This window comes from Artemia franciscana, chromosome 12 (assembly GCF_032884065.1).
Source record: "Artemia franciscana chromosome 12, ASM3288406v1, whole genome shotgun sequence".
NCBI classification, from domain to species: Eukaryota; Metazoa; Arthropoda; class Branchiopoda; order Anostraca; family Artemiidae; genus Artemia; species Artemia franciscana.
In genome coordinates this window covers 12,203,637-12,231,120 of record NC_088874.1, presented here as the reverse complement: position 1 = coordinate 12,231,120, position 27,484 = coordinate 12,203,637, and the positions used below count along the sequence as shown (strand labels likewise).

The following is a 27,484-nucleotide window of genomic DNA, read 5'->3' as shown; positions in this document are numbered from 1 at the left end:
AATGTCAGAGCAAATTGAAATCAAATTGAAAGGGACAAAACACGCGTCACTTTGTTTTTATGATTTTTTTTTTTTTTTTTTTTTTTTTTTACTTAAGTTTTACAGACCTGAGTCAGCTCCAAGTTAAAAGGATCTCCAAGAAGGGTACCATCAGGTTGTTTATAGCATGCATATCCAATCATAGTAGAATTCCACACACGAAAGTCACATCTTCCTTTTTGACGGGGTGGAAACACCGTTATTGCTGATCTTAAAGAGTAAAAGCCATGATTAAAAACTATTTAGCATAAATTTAATAAGAGAACAATAAAACATGAAAGGCAAGTAATAATTACCAAATCCAGCCTCAAAAGCTGTAAAACAGAAACAATGAAAATAAAGACAATACAATTACACCTGCTCACTATTGTAGTGACAAGGGAGAGTCTCATTTTTCAGTTTTTGATTCGTTGATTTTTTTTAGTTTCAATCTTTATCGGTTTTTAATTCTTCCTTCTATTAAATATTTTTTTTTCTGCCGCTATTTTGATTCCGCTTTATTAAACTTGGTATTGTTTTACATTTATTTGTTTCATCCGTGTTTTTTCTGATGTTTTCTGTTTCACAAGTGTCATTACTTGGCATCAGACACAAAAGACACCGAACAAGAACGCAAAAAATATATCAGGTCTTTTCAAGATGGAAATACATGGAATGTTAGCCCAAAAACACATTCTTAAAAGTAAAATGAGACCAGTTGTACTATTTCACGAAAAAAATAGGGAGGGGGCAATATATTTCAAAATGTAAGAAGTGGCTCACTTTTTTTTATTCCAATTTTCTTTTTTTTGGGGGGGGGGGAATACCAAAAAAGGTGTTTTTCAAAATCTAGAGCAGGGACAAACACTAGGGTCAAGAGCCTGAATTTACCTACAACCCATATTCCCCGATGCAGGCTGAAATCTTCAGGAATGTCTTAAAATAGTGGGCCTAAAGTGCACTATTTTGGTCTTGTAAATCATAATCCTTCTCTTTTCAAATTTAGAGCCCTTCTGGTAGGGTTACGAACTGTCACTCCTAAATTACAAACACACAATTTCCTATTCATCTTCTGCTTTACAAAATCTCAAGAAGATATACAATGTGTTCTTGTGTATTTTGTGAAAAAACGAAAGTTTCAATTCGCCATACTCATACAGATTATTTCCGAGAGTAGATTATGAAAACGATCTTCACAGATACTCACAACCTTGTTTGGGGTGTTGGTACACATTGACACATTGAGAAAAAGGGATCTATATCCAAAGAAGCTATCACCAGAAATGCACAGGCTAGCAGTGCCGTCAGAAAGCTAAAAAAGACTTTGGAGATCTAGCACTTAATCCCAACGGCTTAAGCTTCTCATGTTGATAGAAGTGTTCTGCCCCTCCTCGACTCTACGCGTCAGAAATATATCGTCTCAACCAAAAGGAAGAGAGAAGAATCTAGTTTTGAAAAAGAGTGCCCCCGTCGACTGCTTGCGTCCCCCCGACTCACAAGATAATGAACAGGAACGCAATGAATATAAAAGGGTCAGTCATCTCTCATTAGGAACAAATGAAGGCGACGATGGAGTTACTTTGGATACGTGATGCGCATGAGTAATTCCACAATTCCCAAGCAGTCTGTCCTTAGCCAAGTCAAAGTAGTCAAGACTTTTGGCTACTCAAAAGCAACCTACGAAACGTTGCCTTACAACTGGTCTCTTTACAACCAGAGTGAGAAGAAAAAATAACAACCATTTTGGTCGTGTTTGACGTTACATCTGGACATTACTTTATATTGTTTGCTGAATCCTGTAAACGAGCATTCAGCAGAAGGATAAAATCTAGTTGTGATATTCGTTTAGTAAGAGACAAGTGAAATATCAGGCACCGTCATGTCCAGGTATCGCGACGAAAAAAGAGTAAATTTTACTTGTTTCCCGTGTACACAAGTTGGAAGCTTAAGGGATTCAGGGTTCTTTTTTTCAATAGAAAAACCTCTATGTCTCGTACGAAAAATTTCCCTCGTGTTCCTTAGTCATGTCTTAGTCAATGTCCTAAACAGTCTAAACAGTTTCTTTTTTTTTTTAAATTACAATCATATTGTAAAAGAGTTCAATTTCCAATGGTGAAATTCAATAGCAGATCGTCACAGATTATAGAGAGAGAGAGAGAGAGAGAGATGGGTTTATTAATATAAATAACACAACAAAACAAGCAAATGGCCCGAAGCAAAGCTTGTTTGGGCTTACAACCCCAATACACATACATATAAAACAATACGAAAAAGAAGAAAAAATAAAAAGAAAAGAAAAGGAAAAGAAAAAAGAAAGAAAGAAGAAGAAGAAAAAATCAATTACCCTGCATTTCTATCGAAACGGATTTACACTTCAAAAGAGACAAAACAAAAAGAAACTAAAACCACTTAACCAGTATCGCCAAAATCAAAACCAACATCTTGGCTCCACTTGAGGTCCACTCAACTATCAAAACCATAAACATTAAGGCAAAATAGCTTTAATTCCCGCCGAAATTCAAGAAAGCTATCCAAGTTTCTCAAAGTCGTAGGTAAACAATTCCATGCATGGGGTCCTAGATGCCGAATAGAGAATTGAGATCTACGAGTAATAGTAAGCGGACGACGAATTATATCGGACTGTCTCGTAGAATGTGTATGAATATCACTTCCTAATTCAAACATACTTTTAAAACATATTGGTAAACAATTTTGAAAATATTTATATATAAACAGGCTTCGATAAAAAATAATAAGTCCTGCTAAAGGCAAGATTTTGCAATCTATATACCTCTTTTGTACCGAGTCTTTAAAACCTACACCACATAACACTCGAAGCGCTTTATTCTGCAAAACTCGAACACGATCGAGATGAGAAGGAAATGTACTACCCCAAACATTGCAACAATATAGCAGATAAGGATGAATTAAGGAATAATACATTGTTCTTAAAATATCTCTTGGGAAAATATACTGCAACTTTCTTAAAATGCCAACATTCCTAGCGAGTTTAAGACTAATATAATCTATATGTTCTCTAAAGCTGAGACATTCATCAATTAAAACTCCTAGATATTTTGTACAATTCATTCTTAGAATACCCATATCAGCAATATTAAGTCTGTCTATCCAAGGGTAATAATTTGAGCTCCTACCATACAATAAAAAGCAAGATTTACTATAATTCAAATTTAACTTATTAAGCTTCATCCAATTGTGTACAAACTCCAGACAAGAACTAATACGACTCAACAGCTGAATTCCTGTTCGTGCAGCCACAGTTATATGAGTGTCATCCGCAAAGCTGGGGACAATTACTTTTTCCCCGTCACATCCAATGTCAAGATCATACGAAATCATATTAAAAGCTCTACATAAATCATTTATAAAAATTAAAAATAACAGGGGACCAAGAACAGATCCTTGAGGTACTCCAAATTTAACACTACTGACTGAAGAAACATTATCTCCTAGTTGTACATATTGAGTTCTTTCTTTTAAAAACGAGGACAGTAATTCAAGAAATGGTCCTCTAAAACCGTAATTTTCTAATTTGGCAATGAGTATAAAATGGTCAACGCAGTCAAAAGCTTTTACAATATCAAGAAAAACAGAAGCGACTTTCATACCATTATCCAACGCATCATTCACAAAAGTTGTCAAAAATAAAACAGCATGCTCAGTAGATAAACCCTTCCGAAAACCAAATTGATTTGGATTAAAAAATGATTTACTCTCCAAAAATTCAACCATTCTTTTAACTGTCAATTTCTCAAACAATCTAGATACTACTGGTAATAAAGAAATGGGCCTATAATTTCCTAGTACATTTTTATCTCCACCTTTATAGACAGGAATAACTTTTGCAATTTTAAAACAACTTGGAAACACCCCAGTCCTTAAACATTCATTAAATAAATACACTAAATGACCGGAAATAACAGGGTAAATATACTTTAAAGTTTTAACTGTTACAAAATCAGAGCCTGAAGCTCCAATTTTTAAATTTTTCAATGTTTCAGAAAGCTCAGAAGCGTTGATTGGCTTCAAATACGCCGAAACATCACTTGCATTCGATAAATATTTCTTAAAACTACCTTCATGCTCAGAAATAACTATACTTTGGACCAAATCCTTTCCCACATTAGCAAAATGACGGCACATTCTATCAGCAGTTGTACTATCATTATGTATACCGTCAGGAAATATACCATCATTATTAGGACTTACGACGGATTTTATAATTTGCCATGTTTTTCTAGGGTTACCTTCACAAGATTTAAATTTATTACGATAGTAATCAGCTTTGGCTTTACGAAGTAGTGCATTTAACTGGTTACTATAAATCTTCTATTCTGTTTTATCACTTACACTATTACTAGCCGCACACATTTTGAACAAATATCTTCTTCTAATAATAGCCTTTAAAAGAGCTTGGGTGATCCAGGGTTTCTTTGGAGTTTCTCTACGACGAGTTGCATTTTTACAAATACTACAATCAATCAATAAACTATTTATAATTGAATACCAGTTTTGAAACTTAGCATTAATATCTAGTTCATTACTATTTAAAAATTCAAAATTACATTTCTCTAACTTTACTTTATAAAGAATGAGCACATTATTATCAATGATCACTTTTTTATATCTATTTTGTGAATTTGAGTTAAGCCTAGTACCTTTACTAAAAAAATTTTTGAACACTCAAAAATATCCCAAAATGGTCAGATACTTCATTTATTATCACACTTGCATTATAGTAACTGATATTAGCAAAAATATTATCAATCAACGATGCTGAATTCATAGTAACCCTAGTTGGAACTGTAATCGTAGGCTTCAACCCATAACTCAGCATAATATTTAAAAACTGGCTAACTTCTGTATTAATAAACAGATTCATTAGGTCAATATTGAAATCACCACACACAAATATAGGTAAGTTTCTACTCCTAATCATGTCCAACTGTTCTTCTAGTAACATAAAAAAATTCATTAATATTGCTCGACGGAGGTCTATAAACAACAACCAAATAAAACACCTTGGATTTCTTGCTAACCTCTAATACCAAACTCTCAAATACCATTTCTCTATTAACCCTTAAATCATCTCTTTCTATAGCTAGCAAGTCTTTTCTAATGTAAGCACCCAGTCCACCATGCTGACGAGTCTCCCTATTCTTAAGACACAATCGATAATTACCTATTTCTAATAAACTAGAATTATGATTCTGTAACCAAGTTTCAGTTAGAGCTAATATTTGAATTCCAGAAAACATACATAGTTCATTTAAATATGTTACACTGCTTTGCAGTCCCCGACAATTCAAGTGGAAAACCGTAAGAGAATCATTAGGCATCGATTCAGAAATATCAACCGGGCTAATATAGCGTACTGCTATTTTACTTTCCTCTACAACAAAATCATCAATCCCTCTACTTTCATCTATTATCTCCAAACGGGCCAAATTAAGTGGACTATTTTCAAATACACTACCCAGCTTAACTAGCTTTAAAATTTGATAGAGCCTCCGAAAGTACAGTTAACAAGACGATAATACCATAATAAATTTGAGAAGAAACACTTATAAAAGGGAGAAAATCTTACCGTAGAATTCCACCATTTGTGGCGTATTGTAGGTGGGTACACATGGCTTCAAACATTCCCTGTGCTGTACCAACATGACGACTATCAAATACCTAAAAGAGGGATGAGATTTGATGTAAACACCAACCAGAGGAGCAAATACAACTAACAACTAATTCGTTTTTATAAACTTTGCTGCAAAACTACTCTGAAGCAATCTCTTGTACCTTTTTTCCTTAAGCTGATTTGTAACCGAGATTGCCAAATGCAAACCTTCAAACTCGTCAGAACGAAAGAGGGAAAAAAACAACATACTACACACAAGTCTGGCCTTAAATGTTTACCGTTCACTCTTAACTTTCACTCCGTCAACACACAAAGCAAGATTGTTTGTGAACTGAACTTTGCAGTCCGTGTTGACGACAAAGCACCATAAAATATGTACCATACCAGTACTAATCTTATTTGAAGCTTTTTCAGCGCTTAATACTCAAGTTGAACACGTTATAAAATCTTGATATCTAAATAAAATTACGAAATTATACTGAAGTTAAGGCGTAAAAGATATTGCAGCCGCTACAAAAAAATGTATTGCACGACGTGAATCTTCATAAATGTCACGGTAAAGTATCGTACAAGACGTGTGTATGGAATCTTACCAACAGAAGGCCCGTCATTTCAATAACAGTTTCTCATGAATTATAAAAAAAGAAAATATTTCTGCAAGATTTTCAAAATTTTCTAATCACTGTATTTTTTCCAAATGCAGGGCTAGCGTCTCAGAAAAGCTTAAATCCAAAAATTGTGATATCTGTTGGCTCAAATTATAACAAAGTAGAGGCTTTCCTAACTTTCAGTAACGAATTCAAGTTTCTTCTTTAAGTCTGACTTTGATATGCATGTTCGTTTTTTAAAGGTAAAATTTGTAATCACCTTATCATGTAAGTAATTCTAGAAAAAGGCACAGACAACTCAAACAAGTAATAATAACAATATTCATTTAGATTAATGACATAAATGTCAGAATTAACTAACTAACCAACTAAAAAAAAACAAAAAAAAAACGATAAGATAAAGATATTTAATTTCAAAAAACGTCTATCACAAGCTCCGAAGGACCGAATTCGCATTTCGGAGTCATAAAACCATTAAAAAAAAAAAAAAAAAGAAAAAAAAAAAAAAAAAAAAAAAAAAAAAAAAAAAAAGTAGCACAACAACTAAAAAACTGGCTAAACAATGTCATAAACAACAGAATCAGAAAGTCAAAGCCATTCATTAGTTAAAAAAAAAAAAGAAATACAAGAAAAATTAAGCTTTAAAATGGAAGAAAGTTAAAAAGATAAGAACTAGAAAAGAACTAAAAAAGAGTGAGATAAAACTAGCGTTGGAAAGGTTTAAAAGAGAACATATAAACAAATGAGAGGGAACGAAAGAATCAAACGAACACAAAACTTTGGTATCACAAGTACTAAAGAAAAAAAGGGAAAACTAGCGGTTTATTTTATAAGTAATGAATGGGGAAAAGGTTTTTTCAGACCTAGATGTTAAGCAGCGAATGGAGGACAAGATACGAACGGATTCAGACACAGTGCATGGCAGGTGGTGTCTGGATAGGGAGTGTCTCTTGGGGAAAATATTTTCCTTAAGAAGGTTTATTATTGCATTTTTTCTTTTTGCATAACGGAGGCAAAACATTCCTCTGTTGTGCTCAAGAGTTTCCAGCTTGGTCTTTTTTAGAAGGAGCGGATGGTACCTTGGCTTCTTTAAAAATTATTCTCAGGGCTCTTTTTTGAATAGATTCAATTTTTTCTGATTCATCACGAGACATGCCAGGATGCTCAACTGGTCATGCATATTCAAGATGCGGGCGGACAAAGGAAATACAGATCGGTAAAGAATGGAATGGGGGGGGGGACGTTAAATTTATTCAAGAGCTTAAGGAGAGACATGGACGCATTAGCTTTATGGAAATATTTTTAGCGTGGATATCCCACTTTAAATTAGATGAAATTGCAATCCCAAGTAATTTAAAGGAAGACACAGAAATATCTGGAGGAATAAGGTTGAAAAAAGGTGTGAGGTTTTAAGGAAACGTATTGGCATTATAATAGATTTAGAGGGGTTTACTCTCATGTCTAAGACCGCAGCGTCATCTGCAATATCATTGAGGATACTCATAGGGTTGCTTACAAAGTTTCGGAAGCAGGCTCCAACAACCGTTAGTAACAGAAAAAAGGAGGGGACCTAGGAGAGTACCTTGGGGTAATCCATTGTGAACGAGGAGAGGACTGGAAGAACGATTCTGATATTTGCCTTCCTGTGTTCTATTTGACAAAAAGGAGGCAACCAATTTAACCAGGAAAGGATCAATATTGAAATCAGTTACAAATTTCTCAACCAAAATATTGTGGTTAAAAAGGTCAAATGCTTATTGAAGGTCAATGGAAATTAAATTTAGCCAGCAATTAGGTTTTTCGAGAATTTTTCCAATTGAGTCAATAAGAAAAAAAAGTAATGGGAAGTAGAAGCGGATGTGATATTCCCGAATTGTCTCTGGACAGTAAAAGGTAGGATTTTCTCCTTTACCCAATCTCCAAGGAATCTTCATATAGTTTAGAGAACATAGGAGTAAGTGAAATAGGATGAACACCTTCAACACTAGGTTTTCCGCCTTTCTTATTCAAGGGGGTTATGAGACCCTGTTTCCAAATTTGCAGATACTGGCCAAACTCAGTAATCTCCTTGAAAATAACAGACAAGGGCTTTAAGTCTAAGTCACTGAAAGCACTAATAGGAAGAAAAGGGATATCTAAAGGGCAACACTTGTTTTTTGTAGTTTCCCAATTTTTCTTTTGATATGAGACAGAGATATGGAGGGGAAAGCAGGTGGAAGAATATTAATGGGTAATTGATAAGACAATGCCAGAAGGCTCTGTACGATAGAAGCAAGGAACTTGTTAAGATTATTACCAGTAACTTCTGGGGATTCAGGTAATTTGAAATCAAGTTGGTATAGACTCCTACCACATAACTTTTTTTTACCTCGGAGTACCAAATTCTTAGTTTTTTGGTAAACAATTCTTTGACCTTGTTCTTGAAGTAGGATCAGGCAAATTTTACGTATTTATGTTGTATTACGTTTGTCACTGGAGGACTTTTTAAATCTTTTTTCTGGGAAAGAAATTATATATTTTTGCTTTAGCTTTTTGTGAAAGGTAGTGACTTTTTCATGAAGACCATGCAAAATTATAAATATCAGACCAATCCTCAGTATTCAACCACGTTTCAAAAGAAAAAAGGCCAGCATTTTGAAGAGGGTGGAAAGAGCCATAAGTTACTGAGAATGTATATTTGAAATTAAAAAGGGGGACAGGAGGAGGGGAAAATGATAACTCTTACCCAATGGAGGCAAAGCTGAGGGGGGACTGTAGAAATTATTCAGATAGTTAGCATGACATCTAGAGAGGAATTTCCCCTAGTTGTTGGTATTTTAACTATTTGCCTAACTTTTAGAGAGGAGCATATTGAATTCATCGTAAGTTTATTGGGATTACAAACCAGAAAAAGTCCTGCGCTTGGGTACTTAGAGACAACAAAATCAGCGCTGGTCTGCAACTGCTGGAGAAATTTGCGTTTTGCATTAACATTTTGGTTTGTCCAGTAATAGAAGAAAGCTATTGCAATGGATATTATAGGGACGGGGGAGTATTTTAGGTATAATACTTTGCCAAAGGATTTCATCGTACTCAGATAAATTAAGAACAGGAATAATTTTAGAAAAAAAATATTTAAACTATTTTACTAATATCATATGTTAAAAATAAATGAAAGAAATGGTTTCCATTGATATTTATTTTAAAAGAGTTTGATCTGGTAAAATTTCAACAATGACATTTACAGATGGCAAAGCAGTAATTAGGTGTGTGAAGACTAGGTGGCAGATGAGCTTTTCCTTGGACAGAAATTTGTAGAAGCTGCTGGTCGAAAGGAAAATAAACGAGTCATCTCTTATTTATGATTAACTGAGACAAAATTATAAAACATTCTTTTGTTTGTTGGTTTTTCCTTTTTTTGGACTAAACCAGAATTTTGTGCATGCTTCCAAATCTAGCGTACCCCACCAGTTTTGGACACACAACTTTTATTTTTGAAACATTATTCTTATTCTTTTTCAGTCTTAACTCTTCCTCCCAGCTTATTCAATTGCACTAGGTAGTTTATTTAAGCGGTTACTTATTTAACATCACTAAAAGTTTAATATAAAAAATTAGCGGTAACTAGATCTTCTAGGGCTTCTATGAAATTTTTCGATGTTATTTTAGTCAGAGGAAGAAGAATTTGGAGGATACTGCATTTGAAAGAAAAGGACGGGGAGTTAATCAATGCTACACAATAGCCAATCATGCATATTTTATGGACGTTACAAAAAAAAACTATTAAACGCTTTAAATTGGGCTTTAAGACTAGCTATGTGGACAAACTAAACTGTTCTTCCGCAAAGCAAGTCTATTTATCTTAAATTAATAAGTTTAAAACTGTGAATTGTACCTGTAGCTTTTTCCATTGGATACGTCCAGGACAACGTGGGGCATTCCTCCAGGCAACTGTAGCACCATATTTCAATTCTTCAGTTTTCATGATGTAACCATCTGATTCTTCGATCTGCGTTTTAATTTCGCTCCAACGGTTTAGATGCTCAGCCGATCCAAATCTAGCATGATGAGACCAAAGAATTTTAGTAGCCCCCACAAAGAGTAGAAATGCCACCACAGATAAGTAAATTGTAGACAAGGAAGCTAAGTCAATATTCATTGTGATTACAGTTTCAGTACTTTTAAATGGTATCTTCTTTTTTTCTTATGGGAAAAATCACAAGTATGTAATTTGACGTTAATGACGTGAAAAACAGGGAATAAAAAAAATCAGTTATCGGTTATTTCCAAATCTATTAAATCTATTAAGCGACAAGTAAATGCTCGGAGAGCATGACTCTTCAAAAAAAGAAAAAAATATTTTTCAATATAGCCTGAAACTATCCTCTTTTTAAGATTCATCAATACTTATCAAGAATTCCTGTTGTCAATAGAGGCAAAAATAACCAAAAATGGCCCAAACAGCTACTTTGCAAACTTTTAAAATTTACCATTTGAAAAGATTCGAGTACAAATTCAAAATATCACGTTTTAAATTAAATTAAATTACAAAGGAGGCATAGGCTTAGATTGAAAGTTAGTCATCTATGATGTATTCACCTTATTTTGTACTAGTGTGCCAAATAAGAACCTGGGAGCTTCAATATTAAATCAGATTTGCAAAAAAGGGTGCCAAGAACTTACACAAAAATAGTTCAATTAACAACACTATACTTAAAGACTTTCCAGCTATAGGGTGGGTGCAAATCGCATATAGGGCGAAACCCCAATTTTTCACAGAACTAGAAACTAAATTGCTTCTAAACTTTTTATTTCATTTAGACATGGAGGCATTTACAATCGAAGTGTTTCATTGCAATCAGTGGAAGGAGAATAGCAATTGTTGCAATCCTTTTTGGTAACAATCGCTTGTATGAGGTGTGCATGCAGCAGTCAGGTACACAAAACAGCCATATATTATTTGAATAACGATCTGCTAATGACGACTTTTCAGCACAAAGAAGATTTGAAATTAGGGTAATTCATCGCTATACTTGCGAACGTTGGACAGAAAAGAAGAGCAGGGGTGCCTCCCTGAAACAATGGTTCCAAGTCTCAAACCCTTTTTTCATTTCTCATTTCAGTTTTTATTCATTTATGGAATTCCACGGAGATAGTCAGGATCTCTGATCCTCCTTGTGCAAAAACGGCGGTAATGATTTCCCTTACACATTTTGTTCAGACAAAATATGTGCTGTAAAGAATAACAACCAAAGGGCACAACTTCAACATTTTTACAGCGTAATTTCAGGCGAAAGTCTTAACGGCTCCAATGCACTTCCTCTATTTCACCCAATCTCCAGAAAGTTTCTATTTAAGAACATAAATTAATGTTTTTCTTTGAATGTCACAAATCCTATGTTCATTTGTGTTTTAATCGAAATCAGATGTGAAAGAAGACATTTTTTTTTTTTTTTTTTTTTTTTTTTTTTTTTTTTTTTTTTTTTTTTTTTTTTTTTTTAGGGTCTTGAGCTCCACCAAAACGTCTTGAAAAAAAGGAAATTAGCTTAATGTATTGTAGCTTAGTCGCTTAATTTATCAACTATTTGAAAACGGTTTTAAAATAATTTGTGTTTGTTAACAAGTCTATGAAAGGAGAAGATGTTGATCATTTGAACGGACAAAAAGTTAAATCAAAAGGAGTTATTTCTTCTGAAGAGATTAACTTACAACTTGCATATTATCATACTGGAATTATTAGATATAGCACCATTAGAATTTGTTCAAAGAGAAGGACAAGATGAAGCCAGTGGAGTCAATAAAATGGGAGAGGCGATTACCCAATAGATTCTGAAAACACAGTTTTTGTTATTTTAAGCAAGAAATTAATAAAACAATAGCGTCTTACCTCCACCCTAGACTTTGATAGATACTATTTTTCTGTATATTCTAACAAAATAGAAAAAAAACTTTACAATCCCCCCCTTCATTTTCATCGATTGATATTCCTGTAAAAGAGACGTGAATGTACATGCTATGAACAATTTTAGCTGATAATGGTAGTTTTAGCAAAGCCTGGCGACAATGAGTGAAGGTAGCCCCTTCATGACACCCCTATCGGCTGAGCAGATAATACTCGCTTCAAAGTAAGTGAGGGGGACCTGGAAGCTAGCTGAAATACCTAAATGTAAAAAAGTATGTTTAAAATCCTCAACAAACAGCCAACTCACGCATAGACACCCACATAGCAGATCAGTAATGACGCCAGCCAGCCCTTCATCCTATCCTTTTAAGATAAAAATAAATCCTAGATGGGTGTAAAATTCAAAAAAGTTTTGTTTTCTAACAATGAAATCATTTCTATACCTTAGTCCCCTATAGATATACCTTTGGGGATAACAAGACCCCACATAGCTCTTATAAAAGGGTCACAAGTTAAGCAATTTGCCCACTGTTCACACATATTTAGATTTACTACTATGTATCTTTTTGTGAATTAAAACTTGCCAAAAAAAATTGTAAATTTTATTTATTAAAGTTACGAAAATCACACTCTATTTTTCATCAAAATTGCATTCTTTGCAATAACATAAATAAAAGATAATTCTGAACGTCTTTGTTCACTCCAATATATTCGAACGCGGTCAATAATTGTAGTGGCAGTCCTGGCCCCTCTTGCGCCTGGGGAAAAACCCTGATTAGAATTCTCCCTTTCTCCAAAACCTTGCAGCACAAATTCTAACAAAATTGCTACTTATTAGCAACAAAATTGATCAACGAAATTTTTATTTATTTAAATCTGACTTTTCTTACTTTACATGGGCAAATAAAAATCTCGGATTCAATTTCTTTATGTCCACTGCCAACCGCGCCCTTTACTTTATTTCAATTAAAATGAAATTTTAAAAATCGCAAAATCTTTGTAACTCTTGTATCATTCATTTGAAAGTTTACACCCCCCAAAATTTTTTCGCCCGGGGCAAGTGCCTCATCTGTCCCGCTAAAACCACCTCTGGTAGAGAGGTGGTTTAAAATAAAAGGCAAAAATTTAGCGAGATAGATGTGACTGGTTTTTACTGCATAACAGATTACATATTGGTGGAATGTTTGACACAGCTGGGCGTCAGACTATTGGACGTAGGAAAAAATAATTTGAAAATTAAAAACCCAACAGTAGAATATGTGTCCATGATAATAGCAGTACCGAAACCATAATAGGGCCAAAACAATTTTCCTTAGAAAAGTTTACGTTAGGTTTTTTTAGGACTTTCATTCTTTCGTGTTTATAAAATCCTAAGAAATCCTTTTCTTATGTATTTTATTGGAATGCACTTTGCTCATTCGTGTGGTCAATCATTCACTGGAGAATGCAAATATTGTAAAAAAAGGTGCTGATTTCAAAAAGTTCGTGGCAACGAACAGTAAGTGAATATGGAGCGCATGCTAATAGTAACCGAGACTCGAAAATAGTAGTTTTGACAGTGGTATATACGTAGAAAAATTTTGATTTTTTTAGTGATCCTAAATATGCAATATTCATCAAGTTTCAGGTTACCCAAAAAACTCAAGAGCCTGAAAAAATTTACCTGATCTTCAGAAAAAGCGAAAAACACCAACAAAAGGGCAAGTGGTCTTGATGAAAATAATAAAACCAAATCAACATATCTGAGAACCCTGCAGCCCCAGTAGATACTTCAAGTTCTAATGTGTAAAATACAAAATTACGTTTTGTGTACATGGACACAGAAGTGTTTTTATATGTTTTTTTTTTTTGTCTTCCCATTGGTAATCATCTCGAACCAATGGTCCCAGATTATCATTACATAAAAAAACAAGTTTCTTCAACTGAAAGTAAGTAGCAACATTAAAACTTAAAACGAACAAAAATTATTACGCATATGAAGAGGTTCACCCTCGTCAATACCTCGTTCTTTACAATAAAATTGGAATTTTGTTCCAACTGTTTAAGAATGACCCCTGAATCACAAAGGCCGTTTAATTAGAATAAATAGCTCTTTTGAAAGTAAAAAGAAAAATACTTTAGCAGGGGTGTCTGATACGGTGAATCTGACGGTGTGATTTGTATTAAGATTCTATGGCTTTTAAAGGGGGTGTTTCTCCTTTTTTCGAAAATGAGGTAAATTTTCTAAGGCTCGTAACTTTTTATGGGTAAGACCAAACTTGATGAAACTTACATATTTGAAATGAGCATACAAATTTAATTCTTTTGATGTATCTATCGGTATCAAAATTCCGTTTTTTAGACTTTCTGTTACTATTGAGCCGCGTCACTCCTTAACTACAGTTTGCTTCCAAGAATTGTTTGATCTTAGTCCCTTGGCGACATGGGCGACATGAAATTTTCATGTCGCCCATTTCTGGGGCGACATGAAAATTTCTTCAAGATTAAACAAATCAGTTTTATTGGTAAAAAAACACAAATATTGCAAAGATTTTTGATATATCGTAAAAATTGCAAAGATAAAATTTATTAGGAATGATTTAGTATTGGATCTTTTTTTCGGTATATGATATGTTTGAATACAGATGACTGAAAACTTTGCGTTTGGGAGAGACCGAAATCCCTTTATTGAGGTTTTTCACAGCACTCTCCCCTCCAAGGAGGGTGAAAAAAAAATCTTAAAGCAACCTGTATGTTATCCCACCCCAACTATTGTTCATTGGTATTTTACGAATTAGGATTTGTTTGATAAAACATTGCATTGTCAGTGTTAATGTGTCTCATCTAGGACAAACTACAAATAAGAGACAAATAATACCAAATAATAATAACGCGAATGAACAGACGCCCAAGTTAACCTTCGATATAAAATCTTCATTTGTCATGGCTGCAATATCAGCTTTTTTCTATAAATGAGTTTTATGTACCCGCCCAGTCGCAAGTGCTTTTTTGTATCTTTCTTTGGGCGTCTTCTTGGATCCCAGGGGCGAGTTGCAGGAAAGGATCAGTAGCTGACAACCTGACTCAACCAAAAGGGAAAAAAGAGATAATGCTAACCATATACGAAAAGCAACCGTAAAGAATGCTTCAGCAAACCAGCGACCTATAGTAAAGAGAAAAAAAGGCTCCTGGAGCACCAAAAAGAAAGAGGGATTTTGCTGATTTCGTAAAGCTGATCATCGTATGGGTCAGCAAAGGTGGTTGACAAACCCTCAAGGATGAAGATGTTGTCCTTCTTATGGAACCAAAGATTATGGAAGACAATCTGAACTGTTCTCCTGATATTGTCTTGGTGAAATTAGAGGGCAGCATAACAAAGGAAAGATGCAAAGATGGCATCGTCGCGTCAAGGAGGAGGTGAATAACTCAGGAGAGAGATGCTTAGCCCTAGCCCTAGGATACATAACCCTGATAAGAAATTTTTCCATCGACTATGCAAAAGTGGGATAACTGGAGAAGCTTTCGAGGCTGTTGGTGGAATGAAATCAGTTTCATTTCTCAAGGAGAGATTGGCCTAAGAAAGACTCACATTAAAGAAGGAAAACAAATTGAACAACATTTGGCAACTGATGAAGATCTGACTGGGAAAATACAGGAGCGGGACTACCGTCTCCCATTTGGAATGAGGTTTTAACACTGTTAAAACATCTTTTTGAGGGAGCTTCGAAACATATTTTATAATGATGCCAGCATATATGCCAAAGGACTAGAATTTTGGAGGCTAATCTGCATCATTTTCAAGAAGCCGCCTATAATCTTGGAAAGTTGCTGGGAGAGACGCGGACAAGTATAGCAACGGCATAGGAGCCATGTACCATCACCAGAAAAATTATACAGAAGATCAGAGAGGCAGAACTCCATCTCCATTATGGGCTAATTACCACTCCAAGAGCAGGCATTTATTATTCCAAAAATGAAGATATAGTCAGGACGCCACGCTTGGCTATCATGCTTATTTCAAGAAGGGTGCACGACGGAATGGGGTTATTATGAAACACATACCAAAACATAACCTAAAAAAATGCTGATACCGAAAACAAAAACTGCCCTTTTAAACAAGGGGGGAAGTCTTTTAAATTTGGATCTGAACTTCAGATTTCCCGAAAATCGTTATCTAGCGAGTCAAAAGCCGCAAACGCCGGTTTCACACGTCATTTTCCGGTGTTCTTTAGAAGAAAAAAGCAAGATTGGTTTTGTTTTGACTGCTGTTGCTTTAGTATCAAGACCGAATCAAGACAACAGAAGTGGAGAAAGAAGTTCCTGGCGATAGTTTTTGGTTAATTAAGTGGAGGTTGCATAGCATATGATGTTACTTGTGAGTAAGGCCTTTTTTGCATGTCATCACTTGGTCTCATTGAGTAATTTTTCTATTATCCAAAAAGTCTTGAGTGAAAGGGTATTCCTCTGAAGCTGAAATTAGAATTCTCTATGCTTAAGGCCCATATAATGTCAGTTTTCTTTTGCTCTCTTGATCCATCCATTTTGACTGGCAAACCAATAGCTGTATTTTTGGCACTTGCTCACCAGGAATCAGAACTGACACAAAGTTGGTCATGAACCTCAGCGGAAAGGATTTTCCTATCCACTACATGGATTACATCCAATCAGGCCATAATGAGATAGATATGAAATAAACAGACCATGTGATTCATAATTTAATCCTTTATCTGAATACAATAATCATTTCACATAATTTAGAAAATTCTGGAATTTTCAGTTACCAGAATTTTGAAAGCCTGATTTCGTTTTAATCTTCAGCTTTCTGGGAATTTGGGGTCTGGGCCACCCCACCCACAACCCTATAGCCTGGCCCCAAATCCCTTCGTCTCCCCCGAAAGACTGATTAATAGAATCTAGAGGATGTACGGAGTCCCATCAGTGATATATCTTCTAAATTTGGTATAGGTACAGTTTAGGTTCCCCTGATAAAAACAACTTGTTTTTTATTGAATATTATTCGCTTAATTGGGCAATGATCATTCAGTCAATAATCAGATACTGTCTAGTAGAAATAGGATACAAACAAATAACTTTTTACTGTATATTCGGGTTCTATTAGCAGGGCCTCTGTATCCTTCACTACAGGGTCAACTAACAATCTCCAACTTTATACTAAATTTCTTCAAGGAATTTCAAGATGAAATGATCGTTAATATTTAGATATAGTATTGAACACAGAATTGAATGGTATTTTTATTTCTTAGCTATCTCATGAAGGTCCTAAATTCCAAATTAACCAAATTGTGAGCAGACATATTATTGACAAATACAATTGTGGGTAATTAAAGCAAAGCTTTAAAGTAAAGCAATTAAAGTGAGTTAAGAAAGTAAAAATTCAAGTAAACAAAGTTAAAACTATATTAAAATTTAAATTGAAAAAAAATTAAAACTGAATTTGAAATTAAAGTAAAATTAATCAAAGTAAAGTAAAGCTTATCGAATGCATGTTTTCCAGAGTACCAAAGAGGAGGATTTGCAGATAGAACTGAAGTAGTTGACCTGCTTCCAGGTATCTAGACTGTCAACTGCGAGAGATTTGCCATTGAACTGAGGAGCATACATGAAGAAGCAGATATCCGTGTCACTCTTCACACGGGGTCTTATAAGACCACTCCTAATGTGTTGGTTTGCTTGCAGGACAAAGTCATTTCAATCACTAAACTTGCAAATAGACTCCCGTCGTCTCTAGTGAATTCAATTGTGTTTTTGCACTCCTAATGTGTTTGCACACGGGGTTCTGTACCAGGACGGGGTCTTATAAGACCACTCCTAATGGGTTGGTTTGTTTGCAGGACAAAGTCATTTCAATCACTAAACTTCCAGATAGACTCCCACCGTCTATAGTGAATTCAATTGCGTTTTTGCACTGTTTCACCGGTTGTGATATTTTGAGCTTCATTTTCTTCAAAGAAAAGAAGACGATCCTTAGAGCAGTCGTACCATGGTTACCTCGAATATCTGCTCTTGCTCAAATGATTTTGGAAGAAATCGACCGAGTAGTTGAGCTTGAGGAAGATATTATGAAGCTGTATTATGAGATTTTGATCGCTTCACACAGAAACCTACAGGAATTTTCGGGTTTGAATGACCTCCTTTCACTTGTTCCCTTCGCCGGAAAACGCTGAAGAACCTGCCTCAAACCGACGGCTTCTTTGCCTTACATGCGAAACGGTGCATTTACCAATGGCCCATTATGCTGCAGGTCCTTATGCCTCGGACGGGAGATGAAGAACAGATGCATAGTACCCATTAAATCAACCCTTCCGGCTTGGCCATCCACTATTCAGAAAACCTCACCATATTCCAAGTGTAAATCTTGTGGACAAAAATGTCCATGCGCAGACAGAAGTTGCGATATTTCGTGCTCTTGTTGTGGGAAGTGCTGCGAGGCCGAGGCTGATTCAGACGAGGAATAATTGTGCGCGACTTGAAATGGAGGGGTACTAAGAAAAAAACATTATGAATTTGGGAAAGTGAAAAATAAATAAATAGTGTTAATTCTGACTTTGTTTAGTTTCTTTACCTGCGTTATTGCTGCCATTTTTTTAACTAATCGTGTTAGTTTGCTATGAAGACATTCTATAGCCTCTAGGCATTTCTATCTCGTACTTGAGCGGAAAACTGCACCTCAAACTTTGCGGAAAATGCATTTTCTTGCATGAAACACCAAAAGTATAATAAAATATCAAGTTTTGGAGTGTTTCACCCATTGCAAGCAAGTGCCCTTGATAATTTTCGAATCAGCATGGTCGGCTTAGCAGGAGGGGGGGGGGGGTCTAATTATCATACTTGTCCCATCCCGTCAAGGTATATTTCACATTTTCCTGGCGCCCAGACTAATAATTGGAAACTATCCAAGTAAAGTTCAATAGATGTAGTCACAATAATTCTGAAAAACCTAATTGGTTATAGACGTGTAGTATTTTGTTTGGCTTATATGCCACATGATGAAGAAGAACAACCCGCTAAGCTAAGGTAATAGGAAATAGAGAATATGAGGGTGAGAAAAAAAACTAAGCACATCATTAACATCTACACCCTCTCTGTGCTTCTTTATGGTTGCGAAACGTGGCCCCTCAGAGCTGGGGAAGCTAATAACCTGAATGTCTTCCACCACAAGTGTCTTCGCTGTATTCTTGGCCTGCGTCTCTCTGACCGCGTTCGTAACGATGTCATCAGAAGAAGATGTGGTGATATACCACTTGTCTCTGATGTTGTCAAAGCGAGACGTCTACGATGGTTCGGGCATACACTGCGCCGACCGGATGACTCGTTCAGCAAACAGTGCTTGAAATGCCAACCCCTTGCGCACTGGAAAAGGAAGCCTGGAGGACAAAAAAAGACATGGTTATCAACAGTTAGAGCCGACCTCGAGCCAATGGGAGGTTTCAAGAAGCACGGGCACCGATGGAATAGACAATGGATCCAGTTGATCGAGCCAATCGCACTTGAAAGAGAGCAATGGAGAGAGGCATGTCGACAAATTCTGGATGCCACGATGGGCCTGGACAAGGCTCGAACGTGACCCAAGTACAAGTAAGTAAGTAAGTACAAGTAGCATCTACATTCCACAGCTCACAAATGTTTGTGAAAGAAACCACCAAGTGGGAAGCACAACTCCGAGCGTTTACAGCCTAGCAAAAGATAGTTTGCAATCAACAACGCTTGATTAATAGCTAATAAAATGTCCTACAGCACATGTACCACAAGTCAATTAGATAGTTCAGATCCATATCTTAAGGTTTCTCCTAAAGTTACTTTCTCTCATTTTTGGACCAGAAAAAAAGCATTAAATAGAAAAAAAGGGGGGTAGGGTGCCTCCCCGTAACAATGGTTCGAAGTCTCAAAACCTCTGCTTCCCCCACACCCTGAATGTCACAATATAGTAGCCTAAAAATACTCTTTTTCGCATTTCGACCCCCCTACCTCTCTGGAAAATTCTTTTTAATCCACTACAACCTGAGAGTTGGACGAGCGTGGACATACGTACACTCTCACATGCAAACTCAAAGTCTGTGGAAACTATAGACCTCGGAAGTTAAAATCAGAGTTACAGTTTATCAAGTTACCAAATCACAGACAATATCTCCAAGCCACCGATAGTTCCAAGTTTTATAGCAGAGAAAATGTCATATTCATGATTGATATTGCTCTGTTCCCGATGGTTTTTTATGGTTCGTGATGTGTGGCTTGTATTAGAAAAACTGCCAATCCCTCATACAGAGCCCCAATGCTCAAAATCATCTTTTAAATGCTCAACAGTTTCATTGAAGAACTCGTGCTAGGCATACGGTACTATATCTAAGATTACGCATGACAAAATGACATACAACAACATAAAAAAAAGTTCGCCAGGTTCAGCTACTAGTTCTAATATGTTTATACTGTGTAGATTTTCGTACACTGAAAACATTATTTACGCATATAGAAGCCGATGTAAATTAGATTATAAAAGATTAATTTTAGCATTAAGAAAAACAAGGATCCTATTTTATAATTGGCTAATTTTGTCTGTAATTAAGTGAATGTACGACGTTATAACGTGACGTCAAAATCATGTACAAGGTTTAAGAATATAAATGGAAAGATGGTATATGGCAACATGAAAAAATAAAATTTACCATGTATAATTATTATTCCTACTATCTATATTATACAGATTCTTCCAACACCAAAAACATTAAAAATTTACTTGTGCAGAAAACGATGCATATGGAATTATAAAATAGTAATTTATGCATTAGCAAAAATAAAGATTAATCTATTATATAATTGGCTCATTTAGTCTATGAATACGTAAGCAAACGTAGGATATTATAAAGTAGTGTCAAAATTCATGCATGAAGTTAAAGTTACATCAACAAGGGCCGAAAGTCGGAAATATCAAGTGTAACTCACGAGGACAGGCTATGCACCTAGCAAAAATACAATCTTTTCACCATCACCAGTGAAATCAAGTTTGAAGTGATACAAAATAATAATACCCTGAACTAGCTTATGGCAGGAACTGAATTTCATATACCATACCTGCAAAAAGAAGGCAGATCCCCCTTAGAATATCTACAAAATAGGGAGAAAGTGCTTACACTTTCAACTTCATCCTTTCCAAGGATCTAGTCCCTTCTAAGGTTGAGCCTGTGCATATTTTCAGTTATAAAGATGTGTCATCTTCATGTATAAAGATGACACATGATTTACATTGCGAAAAAGAAAAAGAAACTCACTTTTCAATGGAAGCATAAAACTCGTCAATAAACTTTTTAGCATCATCCAAAACTGCGTCTCCAGTCCTAATGGGTTTCACTTCTTTAATGGTGTTCATATGATTTGCAGTACATATTGTTGAACGGCAATTCAAAGCCTATAAAAGAAATAAATATTGAATAAATAAAGAATATAATTAACTAATAAAAAAGAAAAAATCCACATTCGGATGTATGCACAAAAAAACATCAAAAAACGCATAAAAATCTGTTTATATCTATTTTTGTTTCGGTTTTACGAGTCAGACAAACATTTCAGGGGCAGATTTAAATCAAGATTAAGTAGTTGTGCGTATCAAGTCATGGCTAATTGTAGAAAAAGCCAAGAGAGATAGTCCGAGAGAGTGAGAGGCAAATCTGGCATAAGCCCTTTTTAGATTTATATAAAAATTATTTCAGATCATTTATTGACAGATAAGTCCATCTATCATTCGTCAATTGATACAATCCGCTCAAAATTGATACAAAGTTTTCTTGGATGATTTGGAAGGGTCTCTCATCCCAGTTTTGAACTGTTTTTGGATTTAGTGTGTGACACATGTGGGAAAACATTTTCATGGAGAATGGTCACACCTCTAGTCAAGAGTTCACGACGTTTCGTTCGAATATAAAGGCTTACTTTTTGTGAGCATATAGCTGTAACACTAATTATTACTGACTCGTTTATTTTCAGGACAGTCACAAAAGGTAGGTTCCTGTGAACTCCGGAATACTGTAAGCATGACATAAAACCTGTCATTTAAACATACGTCGTGGATTCTCGACTGAAAGTGTAATTTTTTCTTCATAGCAATATGTCTCCACGTGTGGTACTACTAAACCAAGAAATTATTTAAAACTGGGGAGGAAGGTCGCTCCCAATACCCATACTATTCTAACCTTGCCTTTCAGACATTCTTTGTTTATACCCCATAAAGAAGCTTTGGTCACAAAAAACATTTCCGATCCAATTAAAAAGTTAAATCAGATGCATAAGTGGCTTCAAGATCAATACAAAGAATTTCATGCAAGAAAGATGCATAAATTAGAATAGCGATGGAACGGGTACATAAATGTTGCCGGAGACAATGTTGAAAGGTTTCGAAAGTTTTGAATTGATTAAATAAATCGTCTACGAGTTACAGCGAATTGTCTCGTTACTTATGGAATGACCCTTGTGCAGAACACTTTTTCATCATGACTGCGTTGGCAAGCGCCAATTGAGGGTCCAAAATTTTTCCAATGTCTTCAACATATAATGTAAAATTTGAACAGTTTTTAAATATTGATGATTCAGTAATAAATAAACCTAGAAAATCTTGGATAGGGATAATGTTATTTATGTACATCCAAGATCACCAATCTGCCAATAGTCATAGTGCGTTATTCTTTGTTTTGGGTAAATACCATCACTTTTTTTATAATGATGCTGTAACTGCAATATTGAGGGACAGAGATTTCACTTCAATGAATGAACTGATTTAGACATAATAGACCGGTAGTTAAATCTTCACCTTCTGTTTTTGCAACAGCTTGACAAAGGGTCAAAATGTAAAAAGCTCAAATGAGAGCATTTTCTCCAGATGTGCTAGGGGATTCAATCGTCGCAAAGTACGCCTATTTTATTTCTTAGCTTGTCATGCACAAATGGTAATAAAGTCAACGAGTAAAGTTTATAGTACAATAATGCTTGCCCAGGATTTTGAAAATGTGTTTCAACTCTTAGAACTTCTTGCTGACCCCTACAAGTACCTTCCAAGCAGAATTTTTGAATTAAGAGCTATTATATAACTAGGAATTTTTTCTACAGAGATGGGGTTTTACAAAAAAAATCAAAGGTTTAAATTGTCAAAATACAAAAAAAAAAAAAAGAAAACCCTCCTTTACCCTCCTGTTCTTAATTCTTGGTTAACCTTAATTCTGGGTTAAGCCTAGAATAGCTAGCTAACTTCCTAAAACATTAACAAAATCAATTTATAGAGGTATTTGAAAACTTCACCAACAAACTTTTTACGAGTTTCTATCATATTGTTACCATTGACCTTTCATTTTACCCGTCATATTAGGGCAATGTGAAACTAGTATATTAGTTAGTAACGCTTGTGGTGGTTTTCATTTATTTTTGTCCACTAAAAACTGTACAGCCTACCTAAGGTTCACACTAGAGAAATTTCCTCGAGTAGCCTTCTCATTTTGTACAGTAAAAAACGAATGGATATTTTTTTGTTTCTTTTTTTATCCTCAAAATCTAACATGTTTTTGTGTCACAAAAGAAAATGTATTCAGTAAGCATTACAGATTTAGAAAGACAAAATAAAACAAAAAGAAATTACCGCATATTTACCACATAGACTGTAGAAAAATAAGTATGAATAAAGCAACATAAAACAAAAGAAATAGTTTTGGCTTTTTCTTTTGAGTAGCATCCGCATGAAGGGAATAATTCCCAGAGGCGCCCTTTTTCTACAGATTTTACCAAAACACAGTTGAAAACATAGGTACTTACTTGTTATATCAACCACGCCACAGAAGTGTGGCTAGGTTAATCATAACGAAATATACTAAAATACTGGCACATACGCAGGGGGGGGGGCTTCGGGCCCGCCCCCCCTGAAATTTTGTGAAATGTATAATTTCCCCATGGTTTTTTGGGATTTCTAGCAAAAATGGGACATTGATTAAGAATCTAGATACATGAGTGAAGCCTTTTTTGGGGGATTTTACAGCATGCAATTATCCGGTCAAGTCACTGCCCAATTATTAATCCATTTTCTGTCTAACTTTTTCCCCTCTTTGAAGTAATTAGCGATTGTACTGTTATTTTTTTTGTAAAGAGAGTTTGCTTTCCACAGCAAAATAGAATTATCCTTGATATTAGGGCGTTTATCCCCCCTTTTCAGGATAAAGTACAGCTTTTAATGAATCAATTTTGGAAACTATCATTTTTCATTAAAATCTACGTTTTTGCAATAGAAGAACTACCCCCCACAGCACCCATATTGCACTGTTAACCCTAAAATTTCCCTTTCAGTGGGATATAATAGATCAATCACTGGTTCTAAATCGCTATGAACATAACCTGAGCCTAAAACGTACTTTTGAGGCTTCAGTCTTCTTCCCTCCATCCGCTACAATACTACAGATCAAAGCTAATCTGTATTTTCCGATATACTTGCTTTTTGCATTACTAAATAAAAAAAAGTGCTACTTTATATCTGCTGTTTCGAAGGTTTTGCCCCCCCCTCCCAAAAAAAAAATTCCTGCGTACGTGCCTGCTAAAATATGATGAAAATATAGTATTTTAGTAACAAAATTATGGAAACAGCAACGGAGAATTATGGAAAGCATGCCATCCAGGACCCATTATATCAAATACCTAGCTTAATCACCTTAACACACCAAATGTTTAAACAAAATATACCTGCATAGATACCATTTATCTCGCTCATGCTAAGCTGATCATCTCCGAGTGGACACAGAAAAACAGTTTCATTACAGATCAAGAACAATGTTGTCACTACAACACATACCAAGAAATGAGTAGAAAGCAGGAAGGTCAGAATAATTTTATTACTTATTAAGGCCTTTAAATGAGGCTAAATAATAATAATCGCGTGGATTAGTAATCACTGCTTATGTTCTTTTAAAAAAGAATTTCTTATTTTTCTCTGTTCTGTAAGTAGAATAGGGAAGATTTTTGCAAAATTATTGTCAATCCCTAGGGGGGAGGGAGGAGTCTTAAGCCAAGGTATACCAAAAAGAAGAAAAAACAACACCTGGGTTAGAAACCTAAAGAGTGTACACACTGCTTATGACACAAGTTAAAATAAAAAGCTTACCTTGACGTTACTTGTCGAATGCAGTGTATCATAAAGGACTTCACCAGTGGACCAGTTTTTAAGCCGTATTCCTTCATTATTAGCATGCTGCTTCATTTTGTACGTCCTTCCCGCACTGATAGTGTTTTGTCTGCTAAAAAGAAAGGAAGAATCATAAAGCAAAAAAAAAAAACATTGACCTGGAAAGAAAACCAAATTATAGAAAATACGAACACTGTCAAGGTCAATAAGAAATAAAAATCTTCTCGCACAAATTGCTTCAATTTTACGCAAGATTCCGGTAATGATTAAGATAAAATGATGCTATAGAATTTCAATTATTAAACATAGAAGTGCCATATGGGTTTATACAATTTAAAATATTGGTCATTTTGAAACAAAACATATATATAAAGCATGACAAAAATCTACAAATAAAGAACATCGTTTCAGATGTAGGTTCCGCTCACGAGCGTATCCAGAGAGTTATTTAGTAGGCGATTGATATATCAAAGGGTGGGGGGGGGGGTAAATTACAATATATAAATTATCCACACATTTTTTCTTCAATTCAAATATTAATTAAATCCAGATCTCTAGATTTAATTAAAGTCGACACGACCTTTCCCTACTTTGTCAAAAATCTGCGGAATATAGACCAGGAGAGATCCTTTCTCCTCCATGATTGATCCAAAGAATTCCCAGCAAAAAAAAGTTGTGTAGAAAGATTGCAGCAAAATGGCCTATTTGCCTGAAAAACTGGAATTCTCCCTTCACCAAGCAACTAAATAACCATTGCAAGAAAATATTGCTTCTACTGGGACCTAAGCTAAGGATGTACTTCTGCCAAGTACTGACATACAAAGCTTGTTTTCAGTTTGTTCCGTATTAAACTAGTTTTTATTTATTTCTGGTTTTCCGCGGGGAGAAGCCGGATCGCTAATCATCAACCGTGTGCAACCATGGCAGTATTAGTTTTCTTGCGAAATTTTGTCCAGACAAGCTTTGCCCTTTAAAAAAAAAATAACCAAACTTCAACCATTTTAACATTTTTTACAGCGCAACTTTAGGTAAAAGAAAGTCCTACCGGTTTCTGTGTGCTATCTCTATGCAACCCAATCTCCAGAAAAACTTTTTTTTCTAATAATATAAACTAAAATTTCTGCTTTGAATGTTAAAAGTTCAATATTCAGTTTTGTTCTACTCGAAACTTTTTGCATAGAGATGAGAGATTAAGTATGTTATGACTGTTATAATTTTTTTTTAATAAACCCGAATGAACTGAACTGAACTGAAACCGCTTTTAAAGAAAATATTTCTTTTAGTTTTTGAAAACCTTGATTTCCAAGGAAAGGTCTTGAAAAAAGGTAAGTTGCTTAAAATATTATAACTTAGTAGCTTAATTTGTCAACTATCTGAAAATGGCTTTGAATCAATTTGTGTTTGTTAATCAGTTTATGAAAGGAGAATATGTTAATCATCCAAAGAGACAAAACATTAAATCAATATTTTACCCAAGTCTGTGAAAAAGATTTAGCTAACTAAATTATCATTAGCAGGTATAAGCCAATTTCAATTTCTTCAAACAGAGGGCCAAGATAGCCAGTGGTGTCAATGAAGGAGGGGAGAGATTCCAACTGAATTTTGTAGACAACGTTTTTTATTTTTGTTCAAAATTAAACCATGAATACCCCACCTCCCTGAAAATTAAATTTATTGCGTTTTCATTGAAAAGAACTGATAAAAAGTTTGCATCCTCCCCATTCATTTCCATGGCTATGAGAGGACGTAAATGTATACACTAAAAGCAGTTTTAGCCAGATCCTGATTATTCTTAAACATTACTAATGAAAGGAATTGAATTATCCAAACACTTTTATTGTACCCTCCGCTTAAAGAACTAATTAAAAAGTAATTTTAGGAAGATACATTACTTATAAATGAAACTGATACCTGTGCATGGCTATACAAGTTTCAACATCAATGGAAAAATATGAGAAATCAAACTTACATTCAGATGTCTACTTAAGTCAAAACTCAAGACTAAACTGAAATAAATTTTATGGAATCCCTTTTTATATCACAATGGAAAGAAAGAAGACACCTAGAAATGGACCAAGAATAACCAGAAAAAAAGTGTCGACTCATCCTGACAAATGATTTCAAAATGTTGCAAATAAGAAAAGGTTAGTAACGTCAAGTGCTGCGTGGACAGTAAGAATGAC

General features: G+C 35.0%; 1 protein-coding gene across 1 annotated transcript in view; it reads right to left on the bottom strand.

The window, feature by feature from the left end:
* The window catches only part of LOC136033438 (nitric oxide synthase-like), a 41,076-nt gene extending 13,841 nt beyond the window's left edge, over positions 1–27,235 (bottom strand). Inside the window, exons 1-6 of the mRNA XM_065714187.1 lie at positions 27,213–27,235; positions 25,281–25,413; positions 21,424–21,560; positions 10,154–10,316; positions 5,627–5,718; positions 108–249 (exon numbers count right to left, since the gene is read on the bottom strand). Of these exons, the coding sequence (XP_065570259.1) occupies positions 108–249; positions 5,627–5,718; positions 10,154–10,316; positions 21,424–21,560; positions 25,281–25,413; positions 27,213–27,220 (675 nt within the window). The 5' untranslated portion in view covers positions 27,221–27,235. The remainder of the gene's footprint in view (positions 1–107; positions 250–5,626; positions 5,719–10,153; positions 10,317–21,423; positions 21,561–25,280; positions 25,414–27,212) is intronic.
* Positions 27,236–27,484: the final 249 nt, after the last annotated feature.